Source organism: Rutidosis leptorrhynchoides, chromosome 1 (genome assembly GCF_046630445.1).
Source record: "Rutidosis leptorrhynchoides isolate AG116_Rl617_1_P2 chromosome 1, CSIRO_AGI_Rlap_v1, whole genome shotgun sequence".
Classification (NCBI taxonomy): Eukaryota; Viridiplantae; Streptophyta; class Magnoliopsida; order Asterales; family Asteraceae; genus Rutidosis; species Rutidosis leptorrhynchoides.
Window position 1 is genome coordinate 669705921 of NC_092333.1, and position 12659 is coordinate 669718579.

General features: G+C 32.9%; 1 protein-coding gene and 1 long non-coding RNA gene across 2 annotated transcripts; both read left to right on the forward strand.

The window, feature by feature from the left end:
- Positions 1-1600: 1600 nt before the first annotated feature.
- On the forward strand, positions 1601-8232 carry LOC139885924 (uncharacterized). Its single transcript, XR_011772165.1, has 3 exons — positions 1601-1740; positions 1940-2019; positions 8136-8232. It is a non-coding gene; the product is annotated as an uncharacterized lncRNA (long non-coding RNA).
- Positions 8230-12170, forward strand: LOC139885923 (serine/threonine-protein kinase STY8-like). The gene is made up of 4 exons (XM_071869674.1): positions 8230-8442; positions 8630-8689; positions 11656-11746; positions 11833-12170. The coding sequence occupies exons 2-4, from the start codon at positions 8660-8662 to the stop codon at positions 12000-12002; spliced, it is 291 nt and encodes a 96-aa protein (XP_071725775.1). The 5' UTR covers positions 8230-8442; positions 8630-8659; the 3' UTR covers positions 12003-12170.
- The last annotated feature ends 489 nt before the right edge of the window (positions 12171-12659 follow it).

Here is a 12659-nt window from a genome sequence, read left to right on the forward strand (position 1 = left end):
ATTTATCCCTAAAAAGAAAGAACATTCCCTAATTTTTTTTTTTTAATCTTTTTCTCTATTTCATATCTGTTATCCATATCATTTCACCTTCATCTTCATCATCATCTAAAAAATATAAACCCTATTTCTAATCATCTCACCTAAATATAGATCTAAAATTATAAATTTTGACAATAAATCAAAATTGACAAGGCTTGTGCGTTCATTTTTATCTCAGGAGCACCAACAATCGGATATGAAGGGTGTGCTTGTTTATATGTCAGCAGCAACAATCAATTATCCTTCTTTATCATTAGCTCAAAAATTAAAAGAGTAATTAACCTCTTGTTCTCGATCGACGATTGTTCAAACACTAAACAATGGTAGCTTCATGGCTTCTTTACACCTTCAAAATCAGAAGATGAAGCCTCGTTGGAATGGGCGGTGGTTTGCCATGGGTCTCAGCCACCGTCGTCGCCACCCAATTGAACAACGGTAGATCTGATTATTTGAACGATTTTGTGGGTAGAATCGAAATCAAAAACCTGTAAATCTGAACGATTTTCAGCTCGTGAGTTGCAAAGTAAGAATTTATGTACATCAAATATTAGAGATATGGAAATACACTTACAATTAGTGAAAATGTAATGATTCTTTTTTTTTTTTTTACTTTTTTTTTTAATTCATAAACATAGATATATTAGTGTATGTAAAAATTTATAGAAACTTTGTTAGTAGTAAACATTAACAAAGGAAATGGTTTGATTTTGTAAGTAAATGGTTTGATTTTGTGATTGGGCATATGAGGTATTTTGATTCAAGTGATAGACTAGTACGTAGTAATTTTAATTTGGTTTTAATTTTGTGTATATGTATAATTGTGGGGTTTTGAAGTTTTGATCTGTAAAGTCACTAAGTCAGCCTAGTAATGCGTTGAATCTTGATTTCGTGTGTTTCCTGGAACTAACTAATTTGTCTTGTTGAATACAGAGTGTGAACTCAAAAGGATTTTAACTCCCCATGAATTTATGAAATTTGTTTGGTCTGTTGACTTATGGTTTGATTCAAGATTTGACTATGTGAATATAAACCTATTTAGTTGTTTTGATTTGATTTGCTTTGATTTGAGATAACGATTTGAATTAGATTTGGACTGGCTTTATTTAGATTTATTTTTATAGTTTTGATTAATATTTGGTTGAGGGTTTATGAAGCAGGTGAAGTAGATGAAAGATGAAGTTTTTTTTTTTAGGAAAGACAACCCACAAGGACTATATCAGCAATTTTGTACAAATGAAAAGATAAAAGGACATTTTTACCCTCATGTGCGTGACATGTGATTGGAGTTAACGGAATTTTTTAACGTCCGTCAGAAATAGGGACTAAATTAGCAACATTGACATACCATGAGGATGAAATCAGTAAAAAAAAAAGCATAGGGACTAAATCAGCATTTTGATACAAACCACAGGGATCATTTCAACGATTTTGTCATATATTTTATACCCAACTATCAATAACATTTTACCACATCATTCATTCACAAATTTAACCCTAAAATTTGACACTCCCCTGTTTAACTTCCAATCTATTAAACTATTGACTTTAATGTCAATAGTCTTACACAATTTTACACGGCATCGATTAAGGGTTAGAATTACAATGTAAAACCCTAGACTAGACTTTTTCGGTTCACCAACTATTCGAAACCTAGATCGTTTGTTCCAGACTTTCACAAATGAAAATCACGAAAAGTTACAGGTACGTTCCTTCAATTCGTTCTTTCTAAAGTTCAAATCGATCCCACAAAAGAGTTTTTGCTTCAATCTTTCCGGTCCTTAATTGATATACCCAAAAAAAGATTTAGAATTTTTTGTTTCAATTAAAACCTCAGTTAGTTGATTGAAGGAGGTTTAATTTATTATGTTTGTATTAACAAATTGTTTTAATAATTTAGTAGAGAAGAGTTTGTTAGGGATGGAGCAAATAATAAACGACAAGAGGATGATGATATGAGCTTCCAACAAAATCCCTAAAAAGGTCCAAAATTTTCGAAAACCTAATTGTTGGAGCTTTTAATAATGCTAAACCTGTTATAATAATAATAATAATATAGATATGGATAGTCAATTTTGGTGTATACATATAGTCAATTTTAGTACACAAAGTATGTATTTTTATATTGAGATTTTAGGCTATAAATACTCATGAATGCAAGCATTAAACTGGCACCATTTCTCACACTTACAAAGTGTTTCTTTCTTTCTCTCCATTATCATCTTTGTTCTTACACTTCATTATTAGTATTCTAAATCAAGAATCAAATCACTAAAGGTAGTTATAAGCCTACTGAATTATAACATCAAGAATCAAACCACTAAAGGTAGTTATAAGCCTACTGAATTATAACACGTTATCAGCACGATAATCTTAATACTAAATATGGTTGGCTCTGCCACCAAAATGATATATGGTCGGTTATACCACCAAAATGATATATGGTCGGTTATACCACCAAAATGATATATGGTCGGTTATACCACCAGAATGATATAGGTCGGTTATACCACCTGAAAAAATATATGGTCGACACTGTCGCCAAATTTTCATTTATGTTTACTAATATTTATATTTTTGTTATATAACATTTATTTATGATTGCTTACACATGGTCGACACTGTCACCTACTTATCATTTATGTTATATTAAATTTATGTTTAATGTTTATATTTATATACTTATGAATATAAATTGACTCTAATTTATCATGATGTTTGTTTTAATTTTTGATAATAGAAAATGTCGAATCTGGAAAAGCTTAAATTTACTCCTTTAGAATCAACTGGAAACAACTACATGCCATGGGTTATAAAAGTAAAAATGCATCTTAAATCAATGGGCATTCTTGAAACCATAAATGAAAACAACACTTGTTCTGAAAAAGAACAAGCTACGGCATGTTGCTTTATTCATCAACATATTGATGAATGCTTACAAAATAATTATGTGACTGTAGAAGATCCCCATGTTTTATGGGAAGGTCTCAAAAGCAGATTCAATAATCAAAGAGAAATTTTACTTCCAGCTGCAATGGAACAATGGAGAACATTAAGGTTCCAAGACTTTAAGAAAGTAAATGAATACAGCTCAGCTCTGTATAATACATGTTCACAACTTAAATTCTGTGGACATGAAATTAGTGATGCAGACATGATGGAGAAAACTTTCTCCACAATGAATGCTGCAAACATCACAGTGCAAAGAAATTTGAGAATGCTAAAGTTCAAAACATATCCTGAACTTAATTCATATCTCTTAGTTGCAGAGCAAAATGATGAGCTATTAATGAAAAATCAGCAATCCCGTCCTACTGGTACACTTGCAATCCCTGAAGCAAATACTGCAAATAATTATAAACAGGGACAAGGACGCGGGCAAGGTCGTGGTTATAATAACCATCACCATCATCATGCCAAAAGCCATAACTATGGTAGAAACCATCCTTATGGTAATGGTAATGGGCGTGGACGTGGTCGTGGTCGTGGCCGTGGTGGTCAAAGAAATAGTAATCCACGAAAATATAAATATCAACCACAAAACAAGCCCATTAAACAAGATGTTGAAGAAAATTCTTCTAAAAATTCTGAAGAATCTTGCTACAGATGTGGTAGAATGGGCCACTGGGCTAATACTTGCCGAACATCTAAACATCTTGTTAAGATGTATCAGGATTCGCTGAAAGGTAAAGAAAAGGAAGTAAATTTTGTGGATAATATTGATCCAACAGTCACTGAGAAACCATCTGATTTATATGAAGATTTCTTGAATGTTTAAGTTGTGTGTCTTTTGAAAAATAAATGATTTAATATCGTCTGTCTTTGTCATTATGTTTGCTAAATGTTTCAGTACTATCTATTTGCGTTTAAAATATTGTGTAATATTAATGTACTCACTATTTATTTCTTATATATGAAGTTCAATATGAATTTTGCTGGAATACAACATCAATCAAGTGGTGGAGATCTCTGTATAGCAGACAGTGGAACTACACACACTATACTTAAATCCGAGAAATATTTTATTGATCTAAAACCAACGGAAGGAACTATACATACAATATCAGGACCTGCTAACTTGATAAAAGGGATAGGAAAGGCAAATTTCATACTACCAAATGGTACAAAATTTTTAATAAATGATGCCTTATTTTCTCCCAAGTCAAGCAGAAATTTATTGAGTTTCTCCGACATATACCTTAACGGGTATGATTATCAGTCAGTGACAACAGAAAATGAGAAATATTTAAGTATCACTGACAAGAGTCATGTGGTTGAAAAACTGCCAAGACTTAGTTCTGGATTACATTATACACATATAAATGTACCAGAAATACATATGGTAGTTAACAAAAAATATATTGATCCTGGTGTATTCAGTTTATGGCATAACAGATTAGGCCATCCAGGATCAACAATGATGAAAAGGATTATTGAATGTACTCATGGACATCCACTAAAGGATAGAAAAATCCATCATGATACAATGGTTCCATGTACATCTTGCTCTCTTGGAAAATTGATAACTAGACCCTCACCACTTAAGGTTGAGAAAGAATCACCAATGTTTCTTGAAAGAATTCAAGGTGATATATGTGGACCAATTCATCCACCATGTGGACCATTTAGATATTTCATGGTTCTAATAGACGCATCTAGCAGATGGTCTCATGTTTGTCTGTTATCAAGCCGTAATGTGGCATTTGCAAAATTTCTTGCCCAAATTATTAAATTGAGAGCTCATTTTCCTGATTACACCATTAAAAGGGTGAGACTTGATAATGCTGGTGAATTTACATCTCAAGCATTTAATGACTATTGCATGTCTATAGGAATTGTTGTTGAACATTCTGTTGCTCATGTGCATACACAAAATGGTTTAGCCGAGTCATTGATTAAACGTTTACAGTTAATCGCTAGACCATTGATAATGAGAACAAAACTCCCTGTATCTATATGGGGTCATGCAATTTTACATGCTGCTGCATTGATTCGCATCAGACCAAGTGCAAGTCATAAATATTCCCCCCTACAACTTGCTTTTGGTCAAGAGCCAAATATTTCCCATCTTAGAACATTTGGTTGTGCAGTGTATGTTCCAATTGCGACACCACAACGTACAAAAATGGGTCCTCAAAGGAGGTTGGGAATATATGTTGGATATGAAACATCTTCAATATTAAGGTATATTGAACCTATGACAGGTGACGTTTTTACAGCACGTTTTGCTGATTGTCATTTTAATGAAACATTGTTCCCTAGATTAGGGGGAGAAATGAAAAATAAAGAAAATGATGTTTCATGGTGTGAAGCTCAATTAAAGTATCTTGATCCTCGCACAAAAGAATGCGAGACAGAAGTTCAAAAGATAATGCATATACAAGAACTTGCAAATCAATTGCCTGATGCATTTACAGATACAAAAACGGTGACAAAATCATATATACCAGCAGTAAATACTCCAGCTCGAATTGAAATTCCAAAAGCTGGCAATAACGTCACTCATGAATCTTTGCCACGTCAGAAACGTGGAAGACCAATTGGTTCAAAGGATAAAAATCCTCGAAAAAGAAAATCAGCTGATAATGAAGTAAAAGAAAGTGTTCAAGAAGAACCACAAATCAGTACTCCTACTGCAGAGGAGATTGATGATGTCAATACAGAAATTGCAATCAATTATGCATATTCAAAAATATTATGGAACCGAAATGAAATGAAAAATCTTGATGAGAAATTTTCATTTAATGTTGCATATGACATCATGAATAATGATGATGATCCAGAACCAACATCTATGGTTGAATGTCAAAATAGACATGATTGGGCTCAATGGAAAGAAGCAATACGAGCTGAATTAGAATCACTCAATAAAAGAAAAGTTTTCGGATCCATCATTCTCACTCCTAAAGATGTGAAACCTGTAGGATACAGATGGATTTTTGTCCGAAAAAGAAATGAGAAAAATGAAGTTACAAGGTATAAAGCTAGACTTGTAGCTCAAGGTTTTTCTCAAAGACCGGGAATTGATTATGAAGAAACTTATTCCCCTGTTATGGATGCAATTACTTTTAGGTACTTAATCAGTCTGGCAGTTTCTAAAAATTTAGAAATGCATCTCATGGATGTTGTGACTGCTTACCTATATGGATCACTTGATAGTGATATATATATGAAGATACCTGAAGGATTTAAGGTACCAGAAGCATCAAATGCAAAACCCAAAGAAATGTATTCGATTAAATTACAAAGATCTTTATATGGGTTAAAACAATCGGGACGTATGTGGTATAACCGATTAAGTGATTACTTGATAAGCAAAGGGTATACAAATAACCTTACTTGCCCTTGTGTTTTCATTAAGAAAACAACATCCGGATATGTGATCATAGCTGTTTATGTTGATGATCTTAACATCATAGGTACAAATAAAGAGATCTATGAAGCCATTCAACTTCTAAAGAAAGAATTTGAAATGAAAGATCTCGGAAAAACCAAGTATTGCCTTGGTTTACAAATTGAGCATATGCCTAATGGTTTACTTGTACATCAAACAACATATACTGAAAAGATTTTGAAACGTTTCAATATGGACAAGGCAAAACCATTAAGTACTCCTATGGTTGTTAGATCACTCAATGTTGAAACTGATCCATTTCGTCCATGTGAAGATCATGAAGATATTCTTGGACCAGAAGTACCATATCTTAGTGCAATTGGAGCTCTTATGTATCTTACAAATTGTACAAGACCTGACATTTCTTTTGCAGTTAATTTGTTGGCAAGGTTCAGCTCTGCTCCTACCAAAAGACACTGGAATGGGATCAAACACATATTTCGATACCTTCGAGGAACTACTGATTTAGGATTATTTTATTCTAACGAATCAAAACAAGATTTGGTTGGTTATGCAGATGCAGGTTATTTATCTGATCCACATAAAGCTAAATCTCAAACTGGATATGTATTCCTAAATGGAGGTACTGCAATATCATGGCGTTCTCAAAAATAAACACTTGTTGCTACATCGTCAAATCATGCCGAAGTGATTGCATTACATGAAGCTACTCGGGAATGTTTTTGGTTGAGATCAATGACACAAATCATTACTGATTCTTGTGGACTAGAACGCGATAAAAGTCCAACAATTCTCTATGAAGATAATGCAGCTTGCATAGCACAGATGAAAGAAGGGTATATCAAAAGTGACCGAACCAAACACATACCTCCTAGATTCTTCTCATACACTCAAAATCTCATTAAGGACAACGAGATTGAAATGAGATATGTTCAATCCAGCAAAAACTCTGCTGATCTTTTCACGAAAGCACTTCCAACTGCTATTTTCAGAACACACGTTCATAACATTGGCATGAGACATGTTCAAAAGATGTAACAGCTGAAGCGATGTCTACTTGAGGGGGAGTCAACTCCATGCTGCACTCTTTTTCCCTTAGCTAAAGTTTTTTCCCACTGGGTTTTCTTTAGCAAGGTTTTTAACGAGGCAGTAATTTATAGTTGATCTTCAACAAAATAAAATTGCTATCCAAGGGGGAGTGTTATAATAATAATAATAATATAGATATGGATAGTCAATTTTGGTGTATACATATAGTCAATTTTAGTACACAAAGTATGTATTTTTATATTGAGATTTTAGGCTATAAATACTCATGAATGCAAGCATTAAACTGGCACCATTTCTCACACTTACAAAGTGTTTCTTTCTTTCTCTCCATTATCATCTTTGTTCTTACACTTCATTATTAGTATTCTAAATCAAGAATCAAATCACTAAAGGTAGTTATAAGCCTACTGAATTATAACATCAAGAATCAAACCACTAAAGGTAGTTATAAGCCTACTGAATTATAACAAAACCAAGCACGTACTTGCATACTTTATTTTTCTCTCTCATTTGTACTGGTTTGTTATGTTTTTAATTACAAACTGAACCGTTATTATAATTGAACTCAAGTTTTGTCAACTATTCTATTATTCTTCTTCACCACCTTACTAATGAATATTAATTAGTAAGCCAATGAATGAATGAATATTATTTTATATTATTAACAACTTGATTGATTGATTGATTGTAGCAGTGGACTTTATAGCCGATAGTGAAAGCTTCAAGTTGTATATTTCTGATTTGAAGGGGAATAAAATTGACGCCGAGCCCTTTGTTCGGTAGTCAAGAGACTGAGAGAGCTTCAAGTCTACAAATCTTACAAAATAACACCGTGTTATATACGAAGCTCTATTTCGTTTATTGAAATAGTTAACGAAGTTTGTTTGGAGCATGCGAAGATTTATAGTAAAGGTGATGAAATCCTCAACATAAAGGAGTTGGATAGTTTTAATTTGGATTTTCGCAGAAGATATGGCGACTTTGCTGATGAATTAATAATTGTACGCCTCTTTTTTATCATATTTAATTGTAATAATTTGACCTTAAATAATGATAAACACAAGTATATATCTAAGTCCTCAACGCAACACTTTACCCAATTTTTATTTTTCTACTGTATGTTTGTTTATTTATCATTTTTGAAATTATTAATTAATTTGCTTTGTAATTTTTCATTTTAATTTGAAGGTTGCTTCTGATTTGGAGATTAGAAGCCTGATGGTTTTGATGCTGGATCATGATAATAAGGTATCTCGTTTTATTTTATCTGGTTAACAGTTTAAAATGAAATTATTTGCATGTTAAGGATCTCAATTTCAATTTTCAACACGTTAGTCGTGTGCTCGTGTCAAACATATTGTAAACAGATATAACCGAGATGGGTTAAGAATGTCCAAATTGTATAACATTTTAAAAATCAAGTAGTTTTTGCAATCATATCTTATCCTAATTACTTATATGTGTTCATAAAGTATTGTAGGTCAATACAGCACCTCTTGTTCTATTAAGCATACACGTTCAACCTGTATGGTAACGCCATAATAACGCCATAACATGACTAACCCGCCCATTTTGCCACTTCTACCTTTGCTACATTGAGCCAAGGATGCCTACTGTTTGATGCAGCACATATTGAGGATTCCAAGAATTCTCTTCATAGAAGACATTTTATCACTTAAAACTATCGTACCGCAGCAAACAATATTAAATATTTATATCCAAAGCAGAAGTGTAATAACAAACCAAACAAACACACAAAAACATCACTAACAACAAAGTACCCTTAAAATTTAGTCAGTCAGGTTTCACTGACCAACATTTCCCTTAATTCCCTTATGATTTTTGTAAACGAAGGTCTTTCAACCGGGTCAGCTGTCCAACAATTCTCTATCAGGGTCAGCTGTCCAAAAATTCTCTATCAGTAGTTTCAGTTTTGATGGACAATCATTCGGAATTGAAGGTCGGAGGGTGTTTTTGATAACTTCTTCTGCAATATATATATATATATATATATATATATATATATATATATATATATATATATATATATATATATATATATATATATATATATATATATATATATATATATATATATATATATATATATTATCCATACTATAACAAACTTAAAGGTGGTACAAATAAACATAGAACGTTAAACCTCATCTTCTATTTTTTCATCATCTGATATATCTAAATACGGTGTTGTAGTGGTAAGCAGCTCCCACAAGACTATTACGTAGGAGAACACGTCAACCTTACAAAAATCAGCTGTTGCAAAACAAAAAAAAACAATTAATTTTATATTTTAAAAGAACGTTACAAAATCAAGGTGTAACAATAAAGAGAATTACAAATAAAACACTAAAAAATAAAAATAGGAAAAAAATGAGGGGGGACATCTTTACCTTTTCAGAAACGTGTTTTCTTTCGCGAACTAGAACCTCTGGAGCTGTTCACGGGAGCGTACTCTTGTTTCCACATGAAACCAGACTGTTTCTCCTAATTTTGGAAAGTCCCAAATCAGCTACCTTGCATATTGGGCGTTCAGGGTCTTCCAGATTCAATAGCAAATTCGCACATTTTAGATCAAAGTGTACAATCCTTTTGATATGAAGATATTACATACCTATTGCAACATCATTGCAATGGTTACTTTCTTTCGGTAATCAAGATCCCTAAAAATCATATAGAGAAAGATGAATGAGATAAGTATATAAAATGAGTTTGACAATACACCTACATGAAAATGGTATTGTAAAAAACTAATAAAAAGATTAACTATTATTAGATCGTAAAACTTATTTAAGCAAACCATCCAACATCAGCTGTTGTTGAAGTCCCATGACGCCCGTTCCGTACTAGGCCATATAAACTCATGACATTAGGGTGATGAATTGTAGAAAGATGAACAGTCTCATTAATAAACTCTTTTGTCTATATTAAATGAACCAAAGTGCAAGTACTTACAAATACAAAATGCAAAAAAAGTTAAAAATAAAAAAAGTATTACCTTTCTTCGCTCCCCTCCATTCATCTCATTAAAAGCCACGTCCGCCCTCCTCCGTATACCATGATGAACGATGCCGAAAGCACCCGCTCCGAGTTGATGTACTTTTTCTAAATCTTTGTTTTTTTATAATCCGCACAAACCCATAATTACTTATTTGAAATAGTTCTTAAATGTTTTTTTACAGTACTCTGAAACGATACATGCAAGATATAAGTTCTTTGCGGTATTGTTTCGCAGTACTATAAAAAACATTTAAAAATTATTTCAAATAAGTAACTATTAGAACACCTTCATTATGAGTCTTTCCAGATTACAAAAAACAAAAATTTAGAAGAAGTATGTGAACTCGGGACTAGTGCGTTCAGCAGTGTTCATCATGGTAGATGGAGGGGGCGGACATGGCTATTAAAAAGATGAAATGGAGGGGGGCGAATAGAGGTACGTACTTAATTTTTATTTTATTTTTTTGTTCTTGCATTGTGTATGTTTAAGTACTTGCATTTTGGTTCATTTAATATAGATAAAAGAGTGTATTAACAAGGCGGTTTGTCTTTCTAAAATTCATCACCCGAATGTCATGGGTTTTTATGGCCTAGTACGAGACGACCCTAATGGGACTTTAGCAACAGTCTCCGATGTTGGATGGTTCGTTTAAATAGGTTTTACGTTCTGATAATAGGTAATTTTTTATTAGTTTATTACAGTATCATTTGCATTTAGGTGTATTGTCAAATTCGTTTTATATACGTATCTCATTCATCCTTCTCTGTTTGATTTTTTAGCGATCTTAATTACCTAATGGATATTGCAATAGGTGTGGCATATCTTTATATCAAAAATATTGTACCCTTTTATCTAAAATGTGCGAATTTGCTAGTGAATCTGAAAAACCGTGAACGCCCAATATGCAAGGTAGCTGATTTAGGGGGAGTTTCCCGCAATTAGGACAAACTGTCCGGTTTCATGTGGAAACAGGGGTACGCTCCCGTGGACGGCTCCCGAAGTTCTAGTCAGTGGCAGAAAACATGTTTCCGATAAGGTAAATATCCCCCCTCCTTATTTTTTTAATCTATTTTTATTTTTAAAGTTTTATTTGTAATTCTCTTTATTGTTACACCTTGATTTTGTAACATTCTTTTAGTTTAAAATAAGAAATTAAATTTTTTTTTTTTGTTTTGCAACGCCTGATTTTTGTAAGGTTGACGTGTCACACTACGGAATAGTCTTGTGGGAGCTGCTTATCGGTACAACACCATATTCAGATATTTCGGATGATAAAGAAATAGAAGGTGAGGTTTAACTTTCTATGTTTATGTGTACCACTTTTAAGTTTGTTATACAATGGATAATAAATAAATAATAATATATATTGCAGGAGTTATCAAAAACACCCTCCGACCTTCAATTCCGAATGATTGTCCATCAAAATGGAAACTGTTGATGGAGAATTGTTGGTCAGCTGACCCAGTTGAAAGACCTTTGTTTACAGAGATCGCCTGGGAATTAAGGGAAATGTTGGTCAGTGAAACCCGACCGACTGACTGACTAAATTTTAAGGGTACTTTATTGTTGGTGACGTGTTTGTTTTAAGTGATAAAATGTCTTCTACGAAGAGAACTAGAAGGGTTAGTAGTTTTAAGTGATAAATTTTAAGGGTACTTTATTGTTAGTGACGTTTTTGTGTGTTTGTTTTAAGTGATAAAATGTCTTCTACGAAGAGAACCATAAGAGTTAATAGTTTTATTGATGGGATTTTTGGAGTCCTTAAAATGTGTTGCATCAATCGGCAGGCATCCTTGGATTAATGTAGCAAAGGTGGAAGTGGTAAAATGGGCGGGTTGGTCAGGTTATGGCGTTACCATACAGAACGTGTATTCTTAATGGAACAAGAGGTGCTGTATTGACCTACAATACTTTATGAACACATAAGTAATTAGGATAAGATATGATTGCAAAAACTACTTGATTTTTAAAAAGCTATGTTTTTTAGATAGCTTTGGTTTCACAATTTGGCCGATTTCATACATTCTTGACCCATCTCTTTACTTTATGACTTTATATAGATATATATATAGTCACTGGACTACTACCATTGCCATTTTGTTGCATATCTGTCCCGCAAACGTTACCTCCATCAACGGTTCCACCTTGTTCATTTAAATCACCCGATTCTCGATCTCCGATTTAGTTAAGCTGGAAGTG

What these genes read in the sequence shown, in the direction of transcription:
- LOC139885923 (XM_071869674.1), top strand. Translation starts at nt 8,660, where the DNA reads ATGGTTTTGATGCTGGATCATGATAATAAG. An exon ending in TGCTGGATCATGATAATAAG is followed by an intron (nt 8,690 to 11,655) that starts GTATCTCGTTTT and finishes GATTTTTGTAAG; the next exon opens with GTTGACGTGTCACACTACGG. An exon ending in GGATGATAAAGAAATAGAAG is followed by an intron (nt 11,747 to 11,832) that starts GTGAGGTTTAAC and finishes TATATATTGCAG; the next exon opens with GAGTTATCAAAAACACCCTC.